At 35.7% G+C, this 24,307-nt stretch overlaps 1 protein-coding gene and 1 long non-coding RNA gene across 51 annotated transcripts in view; one reads left to right on the plus strand and one right to left on the minus strand.

Annotated features, from left to right (window-relative positions):
- ADGRL3 (adhesion G protein-coupled receptor L3) overlaps positions 1–24,307 on the minus strand; it is an 861,998-nt gene that overhangs the window by 247,215 nt on the left and 590,476 nt on the right. For 44 of the 50 annotated variants that reach the window (XM_054683087.1, XM_054683094.1, XM_054683080.1 and 41 more), the window contains one exon: positions 5,071–5,151. In XM_054683087.1, the coding sequence (XP_054539062.1) occupies positions 5,071–5,151 (81 nt within the window). Of the gene's footprint in view, positions 1–3,047; positions 3,162–5,070; positions 5,152–24,307 lie in introns of all 50 variants that reach the window. The other 6 variants (XM_054683067.1, XM_054683064.1, XM_063809608.1 and 3 more) reach the window with 1 other exon arrangement.
- On the plus strand, positions 608–11,605 carry LOC107974310 (uncharacterized). The gene is made up of 4 exons (XR_001716964.4): positions 608–788; positions 2,434–2,601; positions 8,561–8,760; positions 10,315–11,605. It is a non-coding gene; the product is annotated as an uncharacterized LOC107974310 (long non-coding RNA).

Genomic DNA, 24,307 nt, shown 5'->3' on the forward strand with positions numbered 1-24,307 from the left:
AATGAATAAGAGTTTTTGCATTGTTATTTTGGTAATTTGTACAAATCTCTTTATTTGTCTAATTAATTTTATTTTTATTTTGAAAATTGCAGGGCAGGGTCACATGAGCTAGTGATTATAACTGCAATTGGATTGAACAATTAATCACAGAACAATTTAGGAGAGTCTGATCTGTGCATGCAGAGGAATTTATATAATTCCTCCTAAATCGAATAAGAAGTAGAATCTATCAGGACAACCATTTTAAGGAAGAGAGCACAATTTGAGGTAGATATCAAGCAGAAATGACTGTTGGACTTTGGTTGATATGGTTGGGATCTGTGTCCTTGCCCAAATCTCCTGTCAAATTGTAATCCCTAATGTTGGAGGTGGGGCCTAGTGGTAGGTGACTGAACCATGGGGCCAGATTTCTTACGAATATTTTAGCACCATCCTCCTTCAGCCCTGTTTGTGTTACAGCTCCACAGTGTTGTCCTCCAGACCACAGAATGGTAGGTCCACTGATGGCTTGCACCATGCACCTGGAAAAGCTGCAGACGCTCAATGCCAGCTCATAAAGGGCTGTGCCCTGCAAAGTCACAGGGGTGGAGCTGCCCAAGACCATGACAACCCACCTCTTGCATCAGTGTAACGTGGATGTGAGACATGGAGGCAAAGGAGCTTTAAGGTTTAATGACTGCCCGATTGAATTTTGGGCCTGCATGGTGGTTGTAGCCCCTTCATTTTGGCCAATTTCTTCCATTTGGAATGGCTGTACTTATCTACTGCCTCTACCCCCATTATATCTAGTAAGTAACTAATATGCTTTTGATTTTACAGGCTCATAGGCAGAAGGGACTTGCCTTGTCTCAGATAAGAGTTTGGACTGTGGACTTTTTAGTTAATGCTGAAATGAGTTAAGACTTTAGGGGAACTGTTGGAAAGGCACGATTGGTTTTGAAATGTGAGCACATGAGATTTGGGAGGGGCTGGGATGGGATGATATGGTTTGGCTGTGTCTCTACCCAAATCTCATCTTGCATTGTAGCTCTCATAATTCTCATGTGTTGTGGGAGGGACCCGGTGGGAAATAATTGAATCATGGGGGCAGTTTCCCCCATACTGTTCTCATGGTAGTGAAAAAGTCTCATGAGATCTGATGATTTTATAAGGAGTTTCCCTTTTTGCTTGGCTCTTGCATTGTCTCTTGTCTGCCACCACATAAGATATGACTTTCACCTTCTACCATGATTGTGAGCCCTCCGCAGCCATGTGGAAGTGTGAGTCCATTAAACCTCCTTTCTTTTATAAATTACCCAGTCTCAGGTATGCCTTTATTGGCAGAGTGAGAACAAACTAATACAGTGAGTAAGGTGGACAGGAGCTTCATTGAGGGACAGAATGGCTCTCAGGAGACCTGAAGTGGGTAGCTTCTCTCCACAGGCAGGTCATCCTGATGAGTGTTCAGCTCTCAGTGGAGAGGAGACTGGCAGTGGGTGGCTCCCTTCTGCAGGCAGGTCATCCCAACGTCTGTTCAAGTATGGCTGAGTCTGGGGTTTTTATGGGCTCAGAAGGGTGGAAGTGCATGCCAATTGGTCCATGGGCAGCCACGGGAGGGCTTGAACAAAAGGACCATAAGTTCTCAATCCAGGCCACAGACTCCATCCAGAACTGGCAGCCCAACCCACAGGCTTCAGGCCATCCCTGCCTTGAAAGTGGGGTTTAAACCGGACACCCGGCCCTTTCAGCCCAGGAACCTGTCTGCCTCCTGCCTTCAACATGCCATTCATGGTGCCCAGGGTTTTCATGCCTTGGTGGGGGGGGGGGGGTCTGCAGACCTGTGCCAAGCTACCTTCAGCCCCCCAAACCTGGGCTTCCATCCCTGAGCTTGTCAGTGTTCAAAGTTTCAGAGAGTGTCAAGGTGGTGGAGTGGGGCTGGGATGTCAGCACAACCCCAAGAACATGCACACCCAGTCAGGTTGCAACAATGCCCACGCTTGGCTTCAACTTTGCTCCAAAATTGGAGTGGGCACCAGGAGCAGGGAGAGGTCAGGGAGCAGGAACAGGTACTTCTGAGCCTGCAGTGGCAGTGGTGGCTTCCTGGGTCCCTGAGAGCTCAGGGATGGCTGGGTCCAGAGCTGCTACTAGGAAGCTGTCCCTTTAACTTGGTAGGGGGTGCCTGTTCCTGGCCCCTGCCGGCTCAGCAGAGCATGAAGCCCCAGGCATGCCTCCCCTGCTGCAGCTGGCATCCCCACAGCGGCTGTTCCAAACAGGTCACTTGGAACTACAAACTGATGAGCCCCTTGCCTGGCCATTTATTGGCTTCCAAATCCCTTTATCAGTCAGTTTTTTTGTCATTTGATTTTACATTTATTTTACTTTTTATATGACTACCTATGGTAGTTTATAAATTGTTCTAATTCCTCTTCTTCTTATATTCATGGTCCTTTGAAGTGTGGCTCCTCAATCAAGGGATATAATCTATTTCTGCTCTCTTAAATTGAATTTGCTTTGTGACTTGCTTTGGCTAATGGGACATCAGCAAACATGACAGTAACCTGCTGAATAAAGAGAGAGACATGTGACCATCACCCTAGAGACATCAGGGCAATTTTCAAAAACGTGAGTGAGTCCCCTCCTCTGCAAAACTAACCAGCCTGTTAACTATAAAACATTCAGCCCCAGCTAAGTCAGTGGACATTGGCTAACTCTCAAAACTATAATAAATATTTCTTGTTTTAAGTCACTAAGTTTTGGAGTAGATCACTATACTGTCTTATCCATGACCCTAAAGTAGTACTCTTTTTCAAATCATATTGGGATCTTGTATGAGGAACTGAATTCTACCGAAGTCACCAACTCACATTAGTAGGACTCTATCTTTCAAGTTTAGTAGGAATCTTCTACTATGAATTAATGTGTCTAAAGCAATGCATTGATTTATAATTCATATTTATTTCTCATGATGAACAATTATGTCATAAGCATCCATCTCAGTCTGTTTGTGATGCTATAACAAAATACTTGTGATGGGGTAATTTATAAAGAATGGAAGTTTATTTTCTCACAGTTCTGGAGGCTGAGAAGCCCATCGTCAGGGGCTGGCAGATTCAGTGTCTGGTGAGGGCTGCTCTCTGTTTCCAAGATGGCACCTCCTGCTGTGTCCTCACATTGCAAAAGGCCTAAGAGCAAAAAGGACCTACCTAGTTTCCTCCAGCCCTTTTATAAGGTCATCAATCCATTCATTAGGTCAGTGGCCTTATGCCGTAATCATCTCCTAAATGTCCACCTCTTAATACTAATGCAGTTGCACTGATGATTAAGTTTCAATATGAATTTTGGCAGGGATACAAACATTCAAACCAAGTAGCATCCAAGCAGTTAATCAATATAGAAACCTCAGAGGCATTTCTGCCCCTTTCCCTGTATCTATTCATTGAAATGTCATGTCTCTTCAAAATAACTTATCAGATCCTCACATTGCCAGGACACACACCTAATTTCCCCATCATCTTTTATCTGAACTGCTGAAAAGCCTCCTTCTGCCAATCTCTTCTCCAATCAGCTTATTACCTACACTAACACCAGAAATATGTTTCTCATATCTCGAACTGATAATGTTATGATGTAACACCCAACTGACCTGGGGAAAAATAATTTAAAATATTTCATGTTTTTATCCAGGATAAAACACAAACTCCTTGGTATGGGATACAGAATCCATCACAATCTGCCTCATTACATCTCTCTAGTCTTTTCCTCTAGAACTGCTCCCCTTTTACTGTGCATCCAGCACAATTCCTTAAAAATACCTTCACATATTTATGTTTTATCTCATTTTTCTTCCCTTTCATGGGATTCGCTTATCATTTTTCCTCTCTTTTTCTCTAATAAAGTACAGATGCATCCTTCAGGATCTAGGCTGTCACCTTCACTGTCAGTACCTTAGAAATCATTGTATGAGTTTCCATTATGTGCCAAGCACAGACCTGATGGCTCAGGGAAAAATAATAAGTATGACATTCTGTGCCCTCACAAAGCATACAGATAAGGGAAAGGATCATGTATGCCACAAAATAAAATCCAGTGTCTTAGGTGTGTAATAACTGAGGCAAGCATAGGCGGCATTTGGAAAACTGACACGTGCACATAGGTCCACCCTATCACACAGTCAGGGAAAACTTAATAGAGAAACTAATATAGAGGAGGACCTTGAAACGTTGGTGGAAACCTATCAATTAGGCAAGAAGGGATAAGAGACTCCCAGGAGAGGAAATAGCCTATACAGAAAACATGTTCAGAAACGTCAGACCTCATGAGTTTTAATTTATTAAGTAATTAATACTGTTGAAAATGTAAGAAAATATACTGCATTACTTAAAACCAAAAAGTTAACCTTGGAATATTTGGTATTTATAAAATTAAAAAGCATGTCCACATATCAGCTGTGAGAACAAGAAACATTTTGAAAATCATTGATAAATATTTATTTAAAAGCAGGAGGATTAAATTTGTATTTAGATTATGAGACAGTAAATGTTACCTTTAATTTTTATTTTGTATGACTATTTACAAAAATCTTTAACTGAAACAGGTGGCACCAATTTAAAAATACATAATTTTAACACATATTTTAAAAACTAAATGATGTTAATATAAAATGACTTAAGAATAATAATAAAATATTACTTTTCAGGGGAAAAAAATCTGTCAATATGATTTAGATTAAGACATCTTAATGTAAAAAAAAAAAAAAGGATAGTAGAAAAAGAAGGTCCCAGTAAAAAAGTTAACGGTTATCTGGTAATTTCTAAATCTAAACTGGTATTCAACTAGTCCTCCACTAGTTGAATCACTATAAATACTGATTTATTGAAGCCATTGTATTTTAGTTTACAAACATTTCTCAGAGAAATATTTCACATTTTTGTTTATAAATGAGACTTGCTTTATCTCCAGATTACTCACATACTTCATTTTACCCCTGCTTCTTGAACAGGCACTGCATTACAAAATACATATGTACAACCATCATTGCTTTCATCAAAGAATGAGCAGAGTTACTTTTTCTTTATATAAAGAAAAACTCACCTTTAACAGAGGGTCTTTCTAGCTCAGAGTCAAGGTGAATTGGTGGAGAAATGTATGAAACTTGTCCATGATGTGCCTGCCCTGTGGACCCAAAACAAATTGTTAAGAAGACATCATACGTATGTCTTTTCCCTTTTTAAATTGTTTTTATGATATAACACTATTTCACTCCAAACTGAATTAATAGCCTAAATTAAAGAGTGTAGACATATCCGCCCAAACATAAAAACAATGTGTCATCCGAACATCACCAAATTAAAGCAGTGCTTTTCCAACAATCTGAGTTATGTTTCTTCTTTTTTTGTTGTTGTGAAATTACAAATTTGTTATGGAGTGATAACTTTAAAAACACAATAAAAATGAGTTATAAGAAAAAAAACTCAAAGCAAAGACATATAAAACAAAAGTCCTTATTTTTTGTTGTTAGATTAAATAAATATTAAGTGGCATATTTATTTGCTGTAAATATTTTTCTTATTTATTTATTTATTTATTTATTTTGAAATGGAATCTTGCTCATTGCCCAGGCTGCAGTGCAGTGGCGTGATCTCAGCTCACTGCAACCTCCGCCTCCCAGGTTCAAGCTATTCTCCTGCCTCAGCCTCTTGAGTAGCTGGGATTACAGATGTGTGCCACCACGCCCAGCTAATATTTTATATTTGTAGTAGAGATGGGGTTTCACCATGTTGGCCAGGCTGGTCTTGAACTCCTGACCTCGTGATCCACTCACCTTGGCCTCCCAAAGTGCTGGGATTACAGACTTGAGCCACTGCGCCCAGCTTGTTGTAAATATTTCTAAACTCTCTCAATTTCTGTACCTACCTCAATGCAGATCAGTAATAGTCTGCAGACTGGCACCCAATGTACAAATAACACTTTGAGAAATGTTTATTTAGATCACTTTACAATTATGATTAATTTATATTTTACCTTTAAGATTCACCTCCACTACTTGAACACAAAAGTATTCCTACTGTATTTAATGAAAAAAACAACTAACCACAATTTAAAAGGGAAGTAGATGGATTAATTCTGTCTTCCTTGCAAAACATTTTGTTAGCTAACACACAAATTTGTAATACACTTTCTATTTTATGAGATGAAAGCATTAAAGTGAATTTTAAGGCCAAGATGCTGATTTGAAAAATTGTTAGCTTAAATATAAAAGAATTATCTAATTTTCAAAGTAGCCATTGTTTGTATACTGATAATAATAAGCAATTAGGATTTTGAGGCAAGAAAGCATAATTACACAGTTCAATTTCTAAAGGTACTTTATATACAGAAGGTTTGAGTGGGAGTGGAGGACCCACTGCTTTCTTTCTACAATGGGAATATGCAGTTATATATTTCACACATTTACTATAGCAATTTACAGGGTTGTTAATCTCTTTTTCTAAACAAGGAAAGTTAATGATACATAGATTATGATAACAGTTGGAGTAACCTTCCCATTTCAAGTAATATTCGACTTGTAATAAACTCTGCTGATTCCTCTTATGAGGCACATTTCAAATAATTAATATGGCTCCCTGTTGATAGTAGCTGCCTTTGCTCCCAGCATTTTTCCAGCTAACAGCAGAGACAGTGGAGAGACTGTAATATACAGAGTCCCTCATAATGGTAACTAAGAATATTGCACATTCACTGGCCATGTTTCAGTGGAATACTAAAAACATTATTATAAAAAGAATAAGACACCAATTGTGTACTGTTAGCAGTCCATGTTCAATACAGTTTATTGAGAACTTCAGATAATCTTAATTATAAAATCACCTCTTGACCTATGTAACATATTGGTTGCAAAGACATTTCTATTTTTAAGGCCCTGTGTCATTACATATAGATTGGTTTGAAACTTTGTAGATCTTGTAAATATCGTAACTACAATATCGTAATATCGCACGTAATATTGTAAATACAAATATATCATTTACTTTATATTGGTTCAAAATAACCTTAGCATATAGAATAATATTGGTTTTCTGTATAATACTGGAACATAGCTTTCATCACCTAAGACAATAACCACAAAACACTCAAACATACCTAATCTCCTTTCATACAACCCCCATCACTATGTACTTTGTTAATATATGTGCATTTTAATACCAAAGAATAGTGGCAATAGAGAAATGGCAGGGTAGATTGCGAATTAGTTTTGATTACATTTACTCTAGGTAAAATGACACATTTATATGGAGATATAGACACACTACATCCATATGTATATATATCTGAATTAAGCATAATTCACATACCACAGCTCACCCATTTAATGTAAACAATTCAATAGTTTTTAATATATTCACAGTTATGCAAACACTACAACCAATTTTAGAACATTTTCATCAAAACCAAAAGAAATCCTAAGTTCATTAGTAGTCGCTCCTCATTTCCTCCCAAGCCATCTCAGCTCTAGGCAGCCACTCATCTACCTTCTGTTTCTGTAGATTTGCCTATTCTGGACTTTTCCTATAAATGAAATTATAAAAGATATGTTTGTATATTTTATGATCAGCTTCTTTTACTCAACATAATTTAAAAAAACCTCATCCATTGTTGTAGCACAAAGCAGTAGTTTACTCCTTTTTCCTAAATAATAGTTTATTGCATAGACATACTACATTTAATTTATCCATACATCAATTGATGAACATTTAGAATCATTTCCACTTCTTGACTATTGTGAACAATGCTGCTTTGAGCCTCTATGTACAAATTTTTATGTGCATTTTTCTTGGATATATTCCCATGAGTGGATTTACTGTGTCATATGGTAATGTTATGGGTAAACTTTTAAGAAACTGTCAGACTGATTTCCGAAGAGGCTGTACTATCTTACTTTTTGATAAAAGGATATAAAGGTCCCAATGACATGGGGACATTTTGAGGTTTTTGTTTGTTTGTTTGTTTGTTTTTAAGGTGATAGTATGGTTAAGTCAGCATTGACCAGATTTTGAAATGATTAATATTATGATGACTGTAAAATCTGGGAAAGGAACAATCTCCCTGAGTATAGAAAGATAAAGCAGAGAATTTGAGCCAGAAATTATGTCCCCATTGAGCGGGTAGAAGGAGAAAAATGATCTAATGAACAGAAAAACACATAAAAAACCCTTTTGTTCTGAAATGAAAACGTGGACTCTCCACTGTCAGGTATGCCAGAGAAGTAAAAATTTCAAGGGTCTGCTCAATAAAGCCCAGTGCTGTAGCAAAAATCCAAAGGCCATTATGGATTCTGGAAAAGCCTTTATTTTTCTATCTTCAATCTCTTTTTCAACTTTCATTTAATTTCTATTTTATTGAGAAACCCTGTGCAATTTCTACTAAAGTTCAAATAGAAAAAGGACTTGACCAGCATTTGGTACAGGAAAAGGCTCTTCTGTCTTTCTACTGTCAATACTTTCCCTGTACATCTGAGCATAGAAATACTTTATAGAACCATGGAACTAGGACAGAGAAAGACATTTGATATCTTATATTCCAGAATCCACATTTTAGGATGAGAAAACTGACATCTTGAGAAGTTGGGGACTTTTTCAAAAGTCAAATCAAGGTGGTGGTTGTCAACAGTGATCTCAGAGGCCGGTTAGAAAGCGGATGCTTTACAGCTAGCCTGCAGAAAACTGCCAATAATCCTCATCCTCTTACCTCTCAAGCCTCTCTTAGAATGGCATTATTTTCAAGGTACGTGGGGCATAATCCTTCATGTGTGTTGAGACATTAAAAATATTGAGAGCTATTTATTTATGAAAATATGTACATTTTCCCCCATAATGCTAGGTTTACAAACTAGAGGCAGTTTAGTTTAATGGGTAAGATCATGGCTTCAGAAGCAGGACAGCCTGTGTTGCTACCCAGATTTTGCCATTTATTAGTCATATAACCCAACTATTTAAGTAATTATCAAGTTGCTTCACTTCTATGTGCCTTAAATTCCTCGTTTGTTTAATGAGGATTATAACAACACTGACCTCATAAGGGCATTCTGAAGATTAGATGAATTTATACGTAGGTAGTAATTAAAACAGTGCTTAGTACACAGAAAAGTACTTAGTAATTTTTAGCTGTTATTATTACTAGAAGTTCATTCTTTTGTTCATTAATTCATGAGGCACAGGTGCCTTTCTAGGTGTTTGGCATACATAAAACACCATAATAAATGAGAGTCCATATTCTTATGCAGAGTGAGAAGAAAGCAAGCAGTAAACATAATAAATACATGAATTATATCATATGTGCAAGATGCTAAGGTCAATGGGAGCAACTTAGGTTAAAGGGTATCTGGAGTGTGACGAGCAGCTAGCAATTTTAAATAGGGTGCTCAAGGAAGGCCTAATTTAATTTTCATGAACAGCACTTACAGAGTTTAAGAGATGACAAGAGGTAATATCTGACTGTTATGAGAAACTCTAAAAGGATAAATGCATAGGTAAAGGCTCAAACCTAATTTTAATAAGTAAGACTTAAAGAACTAAATATGCTGCTATCAGATGGTTTTCCCCTAACCCATTTATTTCAAATTCTATGCATATTTGTAGAAATATTAATAATGTCACCACTGACCAATGGATAAAAGAAGATATCAATAAACCATGAAGATATGCAATTGGGAAAATAAACACAACTTTCTTCTTTAAGTAAAACCACATTTTACTACCATAAAATCCCCATTGATTTCTACAGTTATACCATTTTTCAACTCAACTTTTTGCCATTTTCTATATAGTGCTGCAAACAAGTTTAATAGCTGATGGTCCTCCAGGCAGATTTTATGCCTTTTTGTTGTTGTTGTTTGCTTTAAATTTTTCAACTGTTGATCATGATTATATTACTCTAGAGATGTGACATTTCTGCTCTTTAAAGACAATAAAATGGATGCCACATTTTTACTCTTGAGGTTTTTAATAATATTATCATTTTGCTTTTATAACGTTTTGGATGTTAGTAAGTTATATCTCTCTGCTCTACTACAATAATAACTCCATGTGAGGAAGAGGGAACCCACACCATACTACATTTAAAAATGCCATGTGGAATTTTTCTAAGTTTTTAAAATACTATGAAAGTAGCTCTGATCCTTAAAAAAAAAAAAAAGCCCGACTTCTTGTTGGAAATAATCTCTACTGCTGAAACAAACAAACAAACAAACACAAAAACCCATAGGTCAATGTGTTGTTTGTGCTGATGCAAAATTGGACATGCCTAGCATTATAACAGCTTGATTTTTTTTGTCTTCAGGTTCCACTCTGACTATAACCATCTGGCATTTATAAAGTCGGCTCTCAGGTGATGATGTAAACATCAATGGAAAGTCAACATCAAACAAAAATTGTGTAAAGTCAATTTGATACCTATCCTTTTATTCTGGTTTCTTTTTTCCCCCCTTCATCTTAGTAATCCTACACATTTGCAGTGAATTTAGTGAAGTATGAGGTAGCAGAGAAACAACTACATGCTTGACTTATCCGAAACATAAAGTCATTGATGGAAGTGCAAAGGTTACTGATGGGCCTCTCCTTAGCGGATAATACTTGCTGCACAGAAAATATGGAGTAATTTGAAGCAAGGTAACTATGTGTTTGTCTGTGTATTTATTCAGCATCCGCTCCCACTCAGTGGTCGGTATTAAGGATACCATATGAACAAGATAACACTGTCCCTCTATTGAGAGATTTCAGTCTAGGTGCAGGACTAAGCAATTACAGGAAAGTCTGATATGTACCTTGATAGAGGAGAGAGAGAAGAGCACAGCAGCGGCACCTAACTGAGGTAAGTAAAGTAATGGACAATCAGTACCTGGAGAAAGCTGAGATCTGAGGGAAGAGCATGTCGTAGTCCAGTGAAAGACTGTGGCAGTGTATGGGGGGCAGGAGGAACATTTTGAGTGGATGCCTACAGATCACAGGAGTGAGACAGATAAGTGACAGGGACCCACATGCCAAAAAGATGACTAAGAAAGAATTAAAACTTCAGAGATGTTCCAATAAAATAAAAAATAAAAGTACATGCTTATCACTCAGCTTTAACAATCAATTTGGGGCTATATTATTTCATCTCCTTCTTCCTATGCTGCTTTCCCCATCCCAGAATATTCTGAAGCAAATCCAGGACATATAATTTCATCTGTAAATTATTCAAGAATGCATCTCTAAAATATAGGGGCTTCTTTATACCCTTATGATACCTAAAAATTAAGAAAATACATTTTGAAAATGAATTTAGTGTGAAATTTGATACAGCAACTGTTAGGAAGAAATCAACTAATCTGAAAGAGATGAAAATCTTTTAGCCTGCAGAATCACTTGGTCCCAGTGTTGAAACTACATTGGCGTGAGAAATGCTTTATATATATGATAAATTTCAAGCACTCACAGATACACAGGGGAATAAAACCATACAAATGGCTTTCTTTCTTTCATAACCGTGAAAAATAGACTTGGTGGTTAAATGACAAATGTTAATTTTGAAAGCACCATTAAAAAATATATTCCATGACGTCTCAAATATCTATTGTAGCAAGGATTACTACAAAAAAACTAAAAAAAAAAAAAGTTAAAAAAAATTAGAGCAATTATTTTTTGCAAAGATTGAGCAAAATAACACCTCAACACAAATAATAGCAAAAGAGAAAAAATGTGAATGACCTTTCATTAATTCCCTCATTACTAATTTATTCATTTGGACAATATGTAATGTGGGTCTACTATGTGATTGATACCAAGTACTGAAAATAAACTGGTGAACTCTTAACTCTTGAAACTCATAATCAAAAATATAAAATTATTGATTTCAATTGAGAAATCCATTTGCTAAAGGAAAGGAAGCCCAATCAGTATGTGTGTGACTCACAGTAGGTGTTTAAAAATGCTTATTTTTATTATTTCTTGTTTATAAGAAAGACAAAAATAATATTGATATCTGAGAAGTAAAATCTCTTTGGGGTGACTCAGGAAAGACTAGTAGAGGAACAAACACAAAGCAGACATTGTGACTATGCAAGACAAAATTATTTGTCTATTTATACTCCCAATTCTCTTGTGATATTTGAAAATATGATTCATCATATTATATAGTACTTTTGAAAAAAGAAAAAGATGAGGCATTTTCTGTGACATTTTATTTATGCCAAAAGTTAGATAAAGGGCATAATTTGTGAATTTCTTGAATCTGTATTTTTACTTACAAATCAATTCACCTATCAAAACTTTACAACAAAAGAAAATACCAATTATTTAACCCTTTCAACATGCAGCCTAAATATCAAATTCCAAGGAAGCAAAAATGATGAAATTGGCTCTATACTCAAATTCTGTTATGAAAATGTATTTAATACTTATAATTTTGTATGCTCCAAGAATTGTATATTAAATAGAAAAATACTAATAGCAAATATGTGTTTATAATATATGTATTACATACAAATACTTGCTATTTATATTAGCAAGTATGTGCAATATAATTTATATATTGTATTTATATACATTATGTATCTTTTGTTTATATATAAATATAAATACACACATACACACACACACCTTGGCTACCCACTAATTATTCTAGAATTTCTAAAATATTTTAACATTTGCTGTAATTTTAAAGACAATGAAACCAAAACATCCTTTCACTTTTCTAACCTGCCTTTATTGGAATAGTAACCTAAATGAAAACATTCAGTGATGACTAACTAGGATGAATCAGATGTAAAACTCCACGAGGGTTGGAAGTACCACCTGCAGCTCATATGTGTACTCTGTCATCCTAGGACCCACCAGAATCTCTTAGACATCATAAGAGCTCAATGTATTTCTGGTGAAGACATACATCAATGACATAAAAGAAAGTAAGGCAAATGTTAAAATTGCTACATTACAAATCATAAAAAAGAGAAACATTGAAATTCTGGGGAAATTTCAAAAGTTAAAACAAATTCATAGTGCAACTAATTCTGTTTAATTGAGAAGTGTTGCAAATTTGATAACGATGTTAACTCTCTGTCTACCCATTTTCTAGCAGAAAACATTCATGGAGTTCTTAAAAAGGTCTCTACCAAATGAAGGATATAACAATTCACCAAGCAGTGATTTTAACCCAATATCCCTATGTAAAGTAGCTATTTAAACATACTCTCCTAATGTACTTTTCTCAGTTTATTTTTCCAAAATAATATAATTATTAGGTAGGGGGCAATTGTATCATTATAGTAAACTATAATATGAAAAACTTGGATTAATTGGCACCATATTTCTATTATCCATCTATTTAACAGAACTGAAAATGTTGCTGGTACAAAGATAATATTGAAATTATGTGTTCAGGATAAAGGGTTACGGTGCTGGAAAAATAATATTAGAATTATTTCAAAGGAGAACTAGCAGGAGAAAATTTGCCTCTAGAACCACAGAAGCTAACAACAAGAGTAAAACTATAAACCAGGGAAGTCACAACAAAGAGGTTTGTTCCCTAGAGGACAGAGCCAGGAAGTTGGCCTGCTGTGCTTATGTTTTTAAAGTTCTGCTTTAAATCCTATCTTGGCAGGCTAAGAAAAACATAATGTGGTAAATTTTCTTTTCCTCCCTGCTGATAGATCAGAAAACATTCAGTAGCACTAATTCAAAAAGCAGAATAAGAAAGCATGTTAAAGGCACAGAAACAGGCCAGGCGCGGTGGCTCATGCCTGTAATCCCAGCACTTTGGGAGACCGAGGCAGGCGGATCACGAGGTCAGGAGATCGAAATACAGTGAAACCTCGTCTCTCCTAAAAATACAAAAAATTAGCTGGGCATGGTGGCATGCGCCTGTAGTCCCAGCTACCGGGGAGGCTGAGGCAGGAGAATCGCTTGAATTCGGGAGGTGGAGGCTGCAGTGAGCCGAGATCGCCCCACTGCACTCCAGCCTGGGCGACAGAATGAGACTCCGTCTCAAAAAAAAAATAAATAAATAAATAAATAAATAAATACATACATACATACATACATACATACATACATACATAAAAGGCACAGGAAACAAAGTTCATAGGTGGATTGCAACAAAATGCTAACACCTCTCCCCAACCCTCTCCCCGCAAGGAAGGCTCTAAGATACAAAATGTAGTAGCCTGAATTTGACTGAAAAAGTGTTATCAATGATGTAGTGTGGCAATATAGATCTCAAAGTAAAAGCTATTTATCATGTATTACTCTCAAATAATGGCCAATAGGCATTCTTCATATCAGCTCTTGAGTCAGTAGACCTTAAAGAAAGCAGATCTATAAGGGAAGTAGAATGAGGTCTTTCAATACCAGAGTCGTAATAAACTAAGTGTAGCTCAACTTAGCTGAGAGAAGAGTGAAAAATTTTTAATATCTCCAGTATGGTTCCAGTGTTCAAAGAAGTTCTTTACACCTATAATGATATGGTTAAGCAAACTGATGAAGAATCAGAGGAGGAGGTTTTTAGCAGAATATATATAAACACTTGTGTGTCCAATTAACTGTTCTTATAAAGAAAAGAGACAAGGGGACTCTTATTTTCCTTATAATTAGTTCAGAATCTCCTCTTCTGTTTCATCAATCCAAGTGATCTGTGAGAGGATCTGTCAGGAGGATGGCCCAGCAGGACTTGACAGTATATTAGTTAGCTGATTGAGATCAATATATGCCCCCAAAGACCTGAATGTAGGAAGTTCCTTGCAAAGGTATTGCAAGGCTTACAAAAATGGGATCAGAATGACCTAAGTATAAAGAGAACAGATTGGCACATAGAGAAATTTAAAAATATGGATATTCTCCCAGGATGATGACAGTGAATTTTACCACCTAATTCTTTTCAAGATAATTTAAAATATATCATTGTATAGAATAAAACTGCCTATAGTGAAATTTTGACAACTCCCCTCTGTGTGCTAAAATGCTGTCACCTGAGAAATTTGAATTCTTTGTGCAAATTGTTCATTTTTGACAGATTTATCCTACTTTTATGTTTGCAGCATTAATCAAAGGAATTTGGAAAAGTTAAAATTTAGCTTTACACTCAAAGAATAGGAAGCATTATTAGCATAATTTGGAGGTACTAGGTATTTATATTATAGTTGTCTATAAAAAGTAAAAATTGTCATAGAAGTGAAAATATTTATAAAGTAACAGTATAGAGCTTGATTGATTTTAAGATACTGTGTATTAGACTTTAGTAGAAATATCATTTCATAGTTATGCCATATTATTTAATAGTTTTATGTTTTCTTCTTTAACAGATTTCTTAATATTTCTAAAATGGTCATTCCATTATTTCAAGTTAATGTAGGAATAAATGAATTATTTGGTTCCTATTATATTTCCATTTTGGTTTCCTTTATTATATAAAAAATATCATATTTCAAGGTAGCTCTTACTAAAGCAAAGAAAGAGTGAGTGAATGAGTGAGAGAGATGTCAGTGAAAGACAAATAGAGCTCTATGTCATAGATGAATAGAGCTTTCTCTCATATCACAGACTCCAAGATTAAATATTCAGAAAATTTATGTATTAAATCAGACCTGTTTACCTAACAACATGTACCAACTAATACTCATTAAAATTCTGGAGAACACTTGAAATGGGGAAAAGTGGAAGAGGTGACTTTAACAGAATATAAAAATTCATAGTTTAGAATTTCAATATTAACTTCAAACAATACTTTTGACTCTTCCATAAACCAAGGCTCAAATAATTTTTTCACATAACTCCTGTATGAAAAATCAAGCTCAATCAATTTCAGATAATTTACTTTATGCTTAAACAAAAAAAAACTTTTTCCATTTAAATGTTCACTGGGCTATGTACTATCATTGGGGAGTTTTCATAGTTTTTGCTTAATTTGAATGTTTTAAAGATTCTCACTGATACCACTAGCGAATAGAAATAAAAATGTAAAGGAGAAAATTCTGCATATTATAGTCTCATTTTCTTCCTTCAAGGAAACAGTATCTGATAGATATATTAGCTTGCCTCATGTGGGATTAGAGGTGGTAATTCTTATTCATAAAGGATTTTTCTTTTAAAAATCATATTTTGGGGAAACAAGCAAAGCAGCAATAAAAATGACACCAAGGACATCTTAATAGAAAACAAAACACCTCTACTAGAGTAGATTTAGAAGTTTTTTTTTATTGTGTCATAAAATTATATGCCTAATGCATCCCTTGTTTCCAGATACTATATACCATTCAATAGTAATCCTGCTTAGTTTAAATTGTTTGGGGAAGGGCTTACTCTCTCCAGTACCTCTAAAATCAGAGAGGTGAATCTATTACCCAGGTCTGGCCATTCAGAGGGTTTTAATAAGTATGTCAGAAGGCACAATCAGATTGTTCCCTGATGACCGATGAGCAGTGCTCATAGAGAGAAGGAACACTACTTCTACAAGAATATGAGTTCTATGAAAAATACAGGTTTGTAGATGCCCGTAGTCATATTGTTGACATCTGGAAGAAATTATCTGAAAAAGGAGCCAATCACAGAAGCAAGCAGAATTACAGTGATGGTGTGAGACATAGCCTTTATAGCGGAACATGAACTTTTTAGGTCTGAAGCAAGCCTCACTCTTTGAAAGCCCAATTACCAGAGAGATTAAATTCCTTATTTTAGTTTTGGCGAATTTGAGTTGGGTTTTCTCACTTTCAAACAAAAGCAACTTCACTGATATTGTGTGTGCAAAAGTGCATATGTGTCTGGGAAGCAGAAGTGTTTTCTTCCTTTAATAAGTTTATCAGCTCTTCTTCTTTGGCCATTCAAAAGTTTACTCACATGGTTTCAATTCAACTAATTCAGCCCCATATAATTCAACTGACACATCTTAATATTCTGCTTTGAGAATGAGAATATTCAGAGGGCTAGCATATGATCATTTCAAAATTATTCATTATCAGTGCTCTTCAAGTGCTTATTAGTTGATAAAGGAGAGACAACTTGGACATTTCATATAGAAATGTCTGCAAATAAAAAATAAACATGGTAAATCACTTCACATGCTAGTGAGAGAGAAACACTCATGTATATTTTACATATATGCAGAGAATATGAAATTACTAAAGCATTAAGGAGCATATTCATTACTGAAAAATTATTTCAAAATTCAAAATGTTTGAGGTACTGTTGTGTCTTGATAATATACTTTCAGGACATTAGGCATAAGTGAAAACCCTTAACAAATCCCTTAACAAATATAAGTTGTAAGCAACTTATATTATGGAACGCTGGACTTGATATTATATCCTCTTTTGGTATAGAAGGAGCAATTGATGCCTTATACCACGAGGCTTCACATATCCTTCATTTTTTTTCTTTTTGTATTTCATTGCTAAGTGATTGAAAATGCCACAGTCCAAAGTTCTACTTGTAACAAGAAACTATGGTTTCAAAGAAGCAATGTGGATTATTTCACTTTATTCTACTACAGAACACTTTACCTCCTTGACATGAATGTGGGAGTCTATTTTTTAAAAACAGGCTGAACAATAGAGTTTAAATCCACTCTTAATTTAATTAAAAACCTGTTTCACATCATGCCATATATAAATTATTGGTTCTTATCATCAACATTTTACATCAGGTGCTGGAGCTCAAATAGCCTTGACATTCTAAGAATTGTTCCTAGAAATTGTATTAATATTTCAAGAAAAAAAATCACATATACCTACCAAAAGCCATTATCCATTGCTTCCACCTTCATGATGGCTTTATCAAGATGGCTTTACCAAGTACCAATCACTAACATTATTTCTAAGAAAAGCATATTCTCAAGTAGATTATCTTTACAGAAGAGCCATGACGTTTTCACCCACAGGTGTAAACCAGAAAAGCAATGCTGAATACTAATGTGCCGAACCACCTGCCACTGAACATTTGAGGAGATGCTGTGCTTAGGAAAATATGCAGCTAGTAGACCTTCTTAATGATCTTTTCAACCTGATAAAATTGCAGTTAACTGTGTAGACAGCAGACTTGTTTGTATAAAGATCAATACTGAAACTGGCTGAAGAAGTTCCAAAAAAGCCATTTGTCCTATCTGCTATAAAGTGTACCTTTAAAGAAAAAAATTAAATTGTAATTCTAGAACATTGTCATCACATCATCCTGACAATATTACACACAAAAAGGGATCATTTTCATGATAATCTTTTTAGAATTATGCCTGGTGGCCTGTAATTGATTCTGATGCTGAGAAGGCTCTAAATGAATTTAGTCTAAAGCTACCTGTTCAGGATAACCCATTAAAATAAACTTCCTTATTAGAAAAAGACCAGAAATGTCTAACAAGTATCTTCAGTTATTTTCTAGAATAATTCTAGGAGAGCTTCCCTATCAAAACAACTTGCCAGACATCAACTTTTTTAAGACAGCACTTGCACTGAGGTTAGGAACATCATTGATAGTATCCTTAACTAAATGCCACTCTGCTTTTTATCAAGAAACAATTGACCTAAAATAAGATGGTACAGACTAGAATGGACCCTCTACAATAGACTCATGAAAATCATTAGCTAATGGATTGTGCCAAGTTTTCTCAGTGTTCAAAGTGCACTCAATGCTTCAAAACAGCAGTCATTCCTCCTGAATTTCGTGATGATAACTCAGGTTCTGCCTTAACTGTATTTACTTGGAGAATCTTTAAAATATTATATATGTATATATTCATAGCTATGTTTGTATATCTGTATCTATATATCCCATATATACAATATATACATACATTATTTTTCCTGTTTCTGTTTCATTTCTTTGCTCATTGTTACAGATGGTTAAGAAGGTTTCTTTTTGCTAGCCCTTACAAGGCTGAGCCAAGTACATTTCACTAACTTTAATTAACTTTAATCAAAGTCACATGTCCCAGTACACAAGAGGTTCAATGGTAAGGCAGTGTTGTGCCATGGCATTGAAGACAGGTTCTAGAGATGCAAGACTTGTGTACTAATTGCAATTACATAACCCATGAACTCTGTGGCCTGGATATATTGATCTCTCAGCTTCAGTTTCTTCATCTATAAAAAGCAAACAATCCCTTTTCATAGGATTGTGGTGAGGATATTTTTTTTAATCATATATAAGAAGCAGGGTGCTTGTCACATAATAAGCACCCAAATGTTGAACTATTGTCATCATCATTGCCTGTATCATCACTATCTCACAGTTGCTGCCTCTGAGACAAAAAAGACAATACTAGCATGGTTAATCAAATCCCTTCTGAGACATAGGGTACTTTAGCTTGGTGAAGAAGAAGCTGGTATTTAAAGAGCATATTGTTGCCTGATGTTCTAAACACTATCTTTAGCTGAGGCATGCTGGGCAAGTCGGTTAGCCTCTTGGGGGTTCTGCATCCCTATCTATAACATAGGGTTATTGATAGATATTTCATAGAGTAGGGGTCAGCAAACCATGGTCTGCAGACAAAAGCTGGCCATGGCCTGAGTATGTGTGGTCTGTCACAGAAGAATGTTTCCTCTATTTTTAAAAGTTTAGAAGAAAAAAACATACAGAAGTAGTTATAGAAAGAGAAAAAGGAGGAGGAGCAGCTGCAGCAGAAGTACTTCCAACACTGGTAGCAATAGGGATCACATGTAGCCTGCAAAACCTAAAATATTGACTATCTGGTCTTTTACAGAAGAAGTTTGCTAGTCCCTGTCATAGAATTATTGTGAATAGTAAAGGAACTAATATGTGAAATATACTAAGCAGATAACCTGGCATAATTGTAGTTATCGTTCTTGCTACTAAACTTATCAGCATTCCTCTAAAGAACATAGTAAAGGATGCACCATACAAAATTCTTCTTGGACCACCTTTTAACTGCTGATTATGGATCTATCTAGCTATCTATCTATCTATCTACCTATCTATCTACCACTGTATAACTATACAATATATGGTGTGTGTATATATATATATATACTGTTTATATATAATATATAATAAGGTTATAATATATATAAAATATCCTAAACTCATTAGAAAGAGCTTTCTGAAGAGTTCTAGCCAGGTGCCAAGGCTCATGCCTATAATCCCAGCACTTTGGGAGGCTGAGGCTAGTGGATCACTTGAGGTCAGGCATTCAAGACCAGCCCAGGCATGGCGAAACCCTGTCTCTACCAAAAACATAAAAAATTAGCTGTGTATAGTGGCGTGTGCCTGTAATCACAGCCACTCGGGAGGCTAAGGCAGGAGAATCCCTGGAACCCAGGAGGCGGAGGTTGCAGTGAGCCAAGATCGTGCCACTGTACTCCAGCCTGAGCGATAGAGCAAGACTCTGTCTCAAAAATAAATAAATAAATAAACAAACAAACAAATAAATGAGTTCTACTTTCCTTGGTTCAAAAAATATGTTAAATATGGCAGAAGAAGATGTACAATATTACCTTTGCCAAGAATCATTTGGCAAAAAGAGTTTAGATGATTTTGTTTCACACATCTGCATTTAATGGCAGTCAGCCCTACAACAAAGATTTCCATTTCAGAAACATATGTGTATGTAAATGTAGACACACACACAGACACACATAGACACACATGCACATATACAGAGAGGAAAGAATCATAGGTGTTGCTTTGTGTGTACCTACCATGTGCTCAATTTTATCATAAGCAATAGTCACATACTATGGGACTCGGAAATTAATTTCCAATGGGATTTAATGTGATTTTTAGCTCTGACAAGTTTTTAAACCTAGAAATTGTTGATCGTTACCCCTTGCTATTTTATTACTAATAAGTACAACACACGACAATAGTGTAAAAGTTAGTAAAAAAAAAATTGTTTCAGAAAATTCATGCTACCCTACTTGCCCATAAGGTGCAAAGGTGGAAATGAAACAGAATTGAATAATAAAGATCAAGATACCTTTTCTAAACATCATTACATCATCCTCACTCTTCTATTTGTCAAATGTTCTAGAAGGCTATGCCTTTTCATATTAATAGATGGCTGTGATCCAGTGATTTTCGTAAAGTCACAAAGCCCGTAAGAGGTGACTGTGAAAATAAAATAGCTAACAAGTATGACAATACATTAATTAACATTAATAATTTGACATTAATTATTTAACATTGATAATGACATAGATCCTGATACACAAGTTGAACATGAAGGAGAAAATTAACCAATCCATTAAGAACTGGGAATTCATTGACATAATAGTGAAACTTAATCTAGAAAAGAAAATATGTTGTTGGGTTTTTTTCTCTAGTAGTGTGAATATTTGGAACAAACATGCAGATGTTTTCTTGGTTTATCATTTGGCTTGTGTAAAAAATAAACTGTTATAAAAGGTAACATGAAAATGAGGATGAGGATAATGATCACACTGATGATATTTATTGAATATTTAATTCTGCTAAACTTTCTGTGAACTATTTTATAATCTCACTTTCTATCCTCACACAAATCAATGAGGTAATTGCTACAGTTCTTTCTACTTTATCGGAGAGGAAACCAAGTCTCAGTTTAAATTATGCTTTATTTTTTCCCCATACTCTGCCTAAAATTTGTGTTAAGTTCGGAGAAAATATAATCCCCAAATTAACACCCAGGATCCTTTAGAAACATCTTTTTGTAGGGTACTTAACTCCAATATTTGTTTGAAATTAAACAATTGATACTTTGAAACATTAGTCTTCATACATAATAAAATGTGAATATCCTTCTAAGACACCAGAGTTGTAACCAAAACTCTGATTTTCCTACGTTTTAATTTACCTTGCTTAAATTCTCTGTAGGCACAAGGCTTTTGAGGAACTGAAAGAAGGAAAGTCTCTAATTTCACTTGATTTGGCCATGTAAGGATAAAAGGCAAGGGCTTCTGAGAAATCTCTTCAGTTCTTTGGAGAAGTAAAGGGGTGCTATGCCTGAGAAGCAAAGGAAAAGCCAAATTGACAGGAGAGGAAAGAAAGGGAAGGCTGTGAATGCTGAACTTTAGAAATGCTAAAGATAAGGGGAAAACAATTCCACCACAAAATCACATGGTTCAATTACCAAAGCCCCAAATATAGAAGGGGTACTAACTGCTCCATGTTGAAATACTTCTTTGTATTTTTTTTATCCTTTTGTATTTTGTTTTCTTTTGAAATTTGTATCTACTCCTTTGCAATTAGATTCATTAATGTTTAAACAATTCTAAAGAAAAATTCAAGATCATATCTGGTAAGTAATCAACAATTACTAATAAAAATTATAACGACAGCAAATATCAAAAATAGAGGCTATCCAGAGTTAGCATGAAAAAAACTCAAGCAAAACAGTAAAGCCATTTTCAAAGTCATGATAGATTTAATCATGTGTTATTATTACAACAGGCATCTCGTCTTTTATGAAGTCATCAACAAATACTTATTGAATCCACATAATATATACAGCCAGTGATTCTCCAACCCTATCCCCTCAGAATCTACCTTCAGGGCATTGTCAAATTTCATAAGAGCTCTGACTTCAGTTTCTGATTTGGTTCCTTTATCTTTGATCTAGAGAGACCCAGCTTTTCTAATCTCCACCAAGACTTACTATGGTAAAGAGGCACAGACACTGATGACAGAAAGAAGTCCAACAGATACGCTGGGGTGGAAAAATGCTGAGCCTCTCTGTGGAGGAATTATGACGAAGATTCAAAATGATTAAGGCCTAGATCCTTCCCTAAGAGACCCCATTCTAATAGAGACAGCAGAGAGGTGGCAGCATGTGCAGGGCGTCATTTGCATATCATAGCACAGGGACCACAAGCAGTCCATTGTGTTGGGATGCAAACTACAATGTATAAGAAGTAGGATATGGGTGGCTCACGCTTATAATCCCAGCACTTTGGGAAGCCGAGGCAGGTGAATCAGGAAGTCAGGAGTTCGAGACCAGCCCGGCCAAGATAGTGAAACCCTGTCTCTACTAAAGATACAAAAATTAGCTGGGTATGGTGCTGGGTATCTGTAATCCCAGCTACTCGGGAGGCTGAGGCAGGAGAATCGCTCGAACCTGGTGGGCAGAGGTTGCAGTGAGCTGAGATCGTGCCACTGCACTCCAACCTGGGCGACAGAGCTAGACTCTGTCTCCAGAAACAAAAAGAAGTAGGATATGAGGCAAGGTATGCAAGTAGGATCAGATTACGCTTGTATTTGCCAACATGGTTGATGCATAATCTGCTTGGGGAAGTGGAATAAAAAATCTCTCATTTTATTTTTTAAGAACAGTTTTGAGTTTCTCAATAAACTACACACACGTCTATGCAATAGTGAAAGCCCCCATGAACAGCTGAAAAGTATTCATTTGCAGATGGTAGTTGATAAGCTGGAAAAGTGACTCATTTTCTTTATGTATATATTTTATTTCACAACTTGTACAATATATACTCTCTAGACATAGTTAAATGGAAATGAGTTCAAATGATTTGGTCAAGATCACATATGAACTGGAAAGAATAAAATGCAAGAATTCTAATCAGTAGTTGCCATCTAATCATTCTTGAGGTGTTCTTTTTAAATATAGGTTGCAGCCCACAGAGTGGCTCACACCTGTAATTCCAGCCCTTTGGGAGGATCACTTGAGGCCAGGAGTTCAAGAACAGCATAGCAACATGTTGAGACCCTGCCTCTATACACAAAAATAAATATTAGCTGGGCATAGTGGATTGTGCCTGTAGTCCCACTCATTCAGGAGGCTGAGATGGGAGAATTGTTTGAGCCTAGAAGTTCGAGCTTGCAGTGAGCTATGATCATGCTACTGCAGTCCAGCCTGGGCAACAGAGCTAAAAAATAAATACACAAATTTAGGTTGAGCATAAAACTGATATTTTTCCATTTTTTAGAGAATAGTTATAATTGTTTTACTTGATAGGTAAAAAGATCCTATGAATAGCTCTTCAATTTCTCAGTAGCCTGACATAAAATTATTCATGTAAAGTGCTTTTACTGCATAGGAATTATCTGAACTGCTTAGGCATGAAGAGAGGTTAAGCGATAAGAAGTTATTCATGTAGAAGTAATTGTGAAAGCAATGACAATAAGTAACTTTCCTTAAAATAATTTACAGTTAAGATCTATGCTCAAAATTGTCATCAGTTCACAAGCAAACATGAGAGAAAACTGAAGGAGCCACCATCTAATGGTTTACCTCATTTAGGCTTAAAACTTACATATGAGCTAGTGACTCTTACAACACTGCTACCCTATTCTTTAAGTCAGTCAATCATCACCAAGTACATTTTGAGTTCTTCTTTATGAAGAATATCTCCACAGACAAGTGA

The sequence above is a fragment of the Pan troglodytes genome, chromosome 3, assembly GCF_028858775.2.
Source record: "Pan troglodytes isolate AG18354 chromosome 3, NHGRI_mPanTro3-v2.0_pri, whole genome shotgun sequence".
In the NCBI taxonomy this organism is placed as follows: Eukaryota; Metazoa; Chordata; class Mammalia; order Primates; family Hominidae; genus Pan; species Pan troglodytes.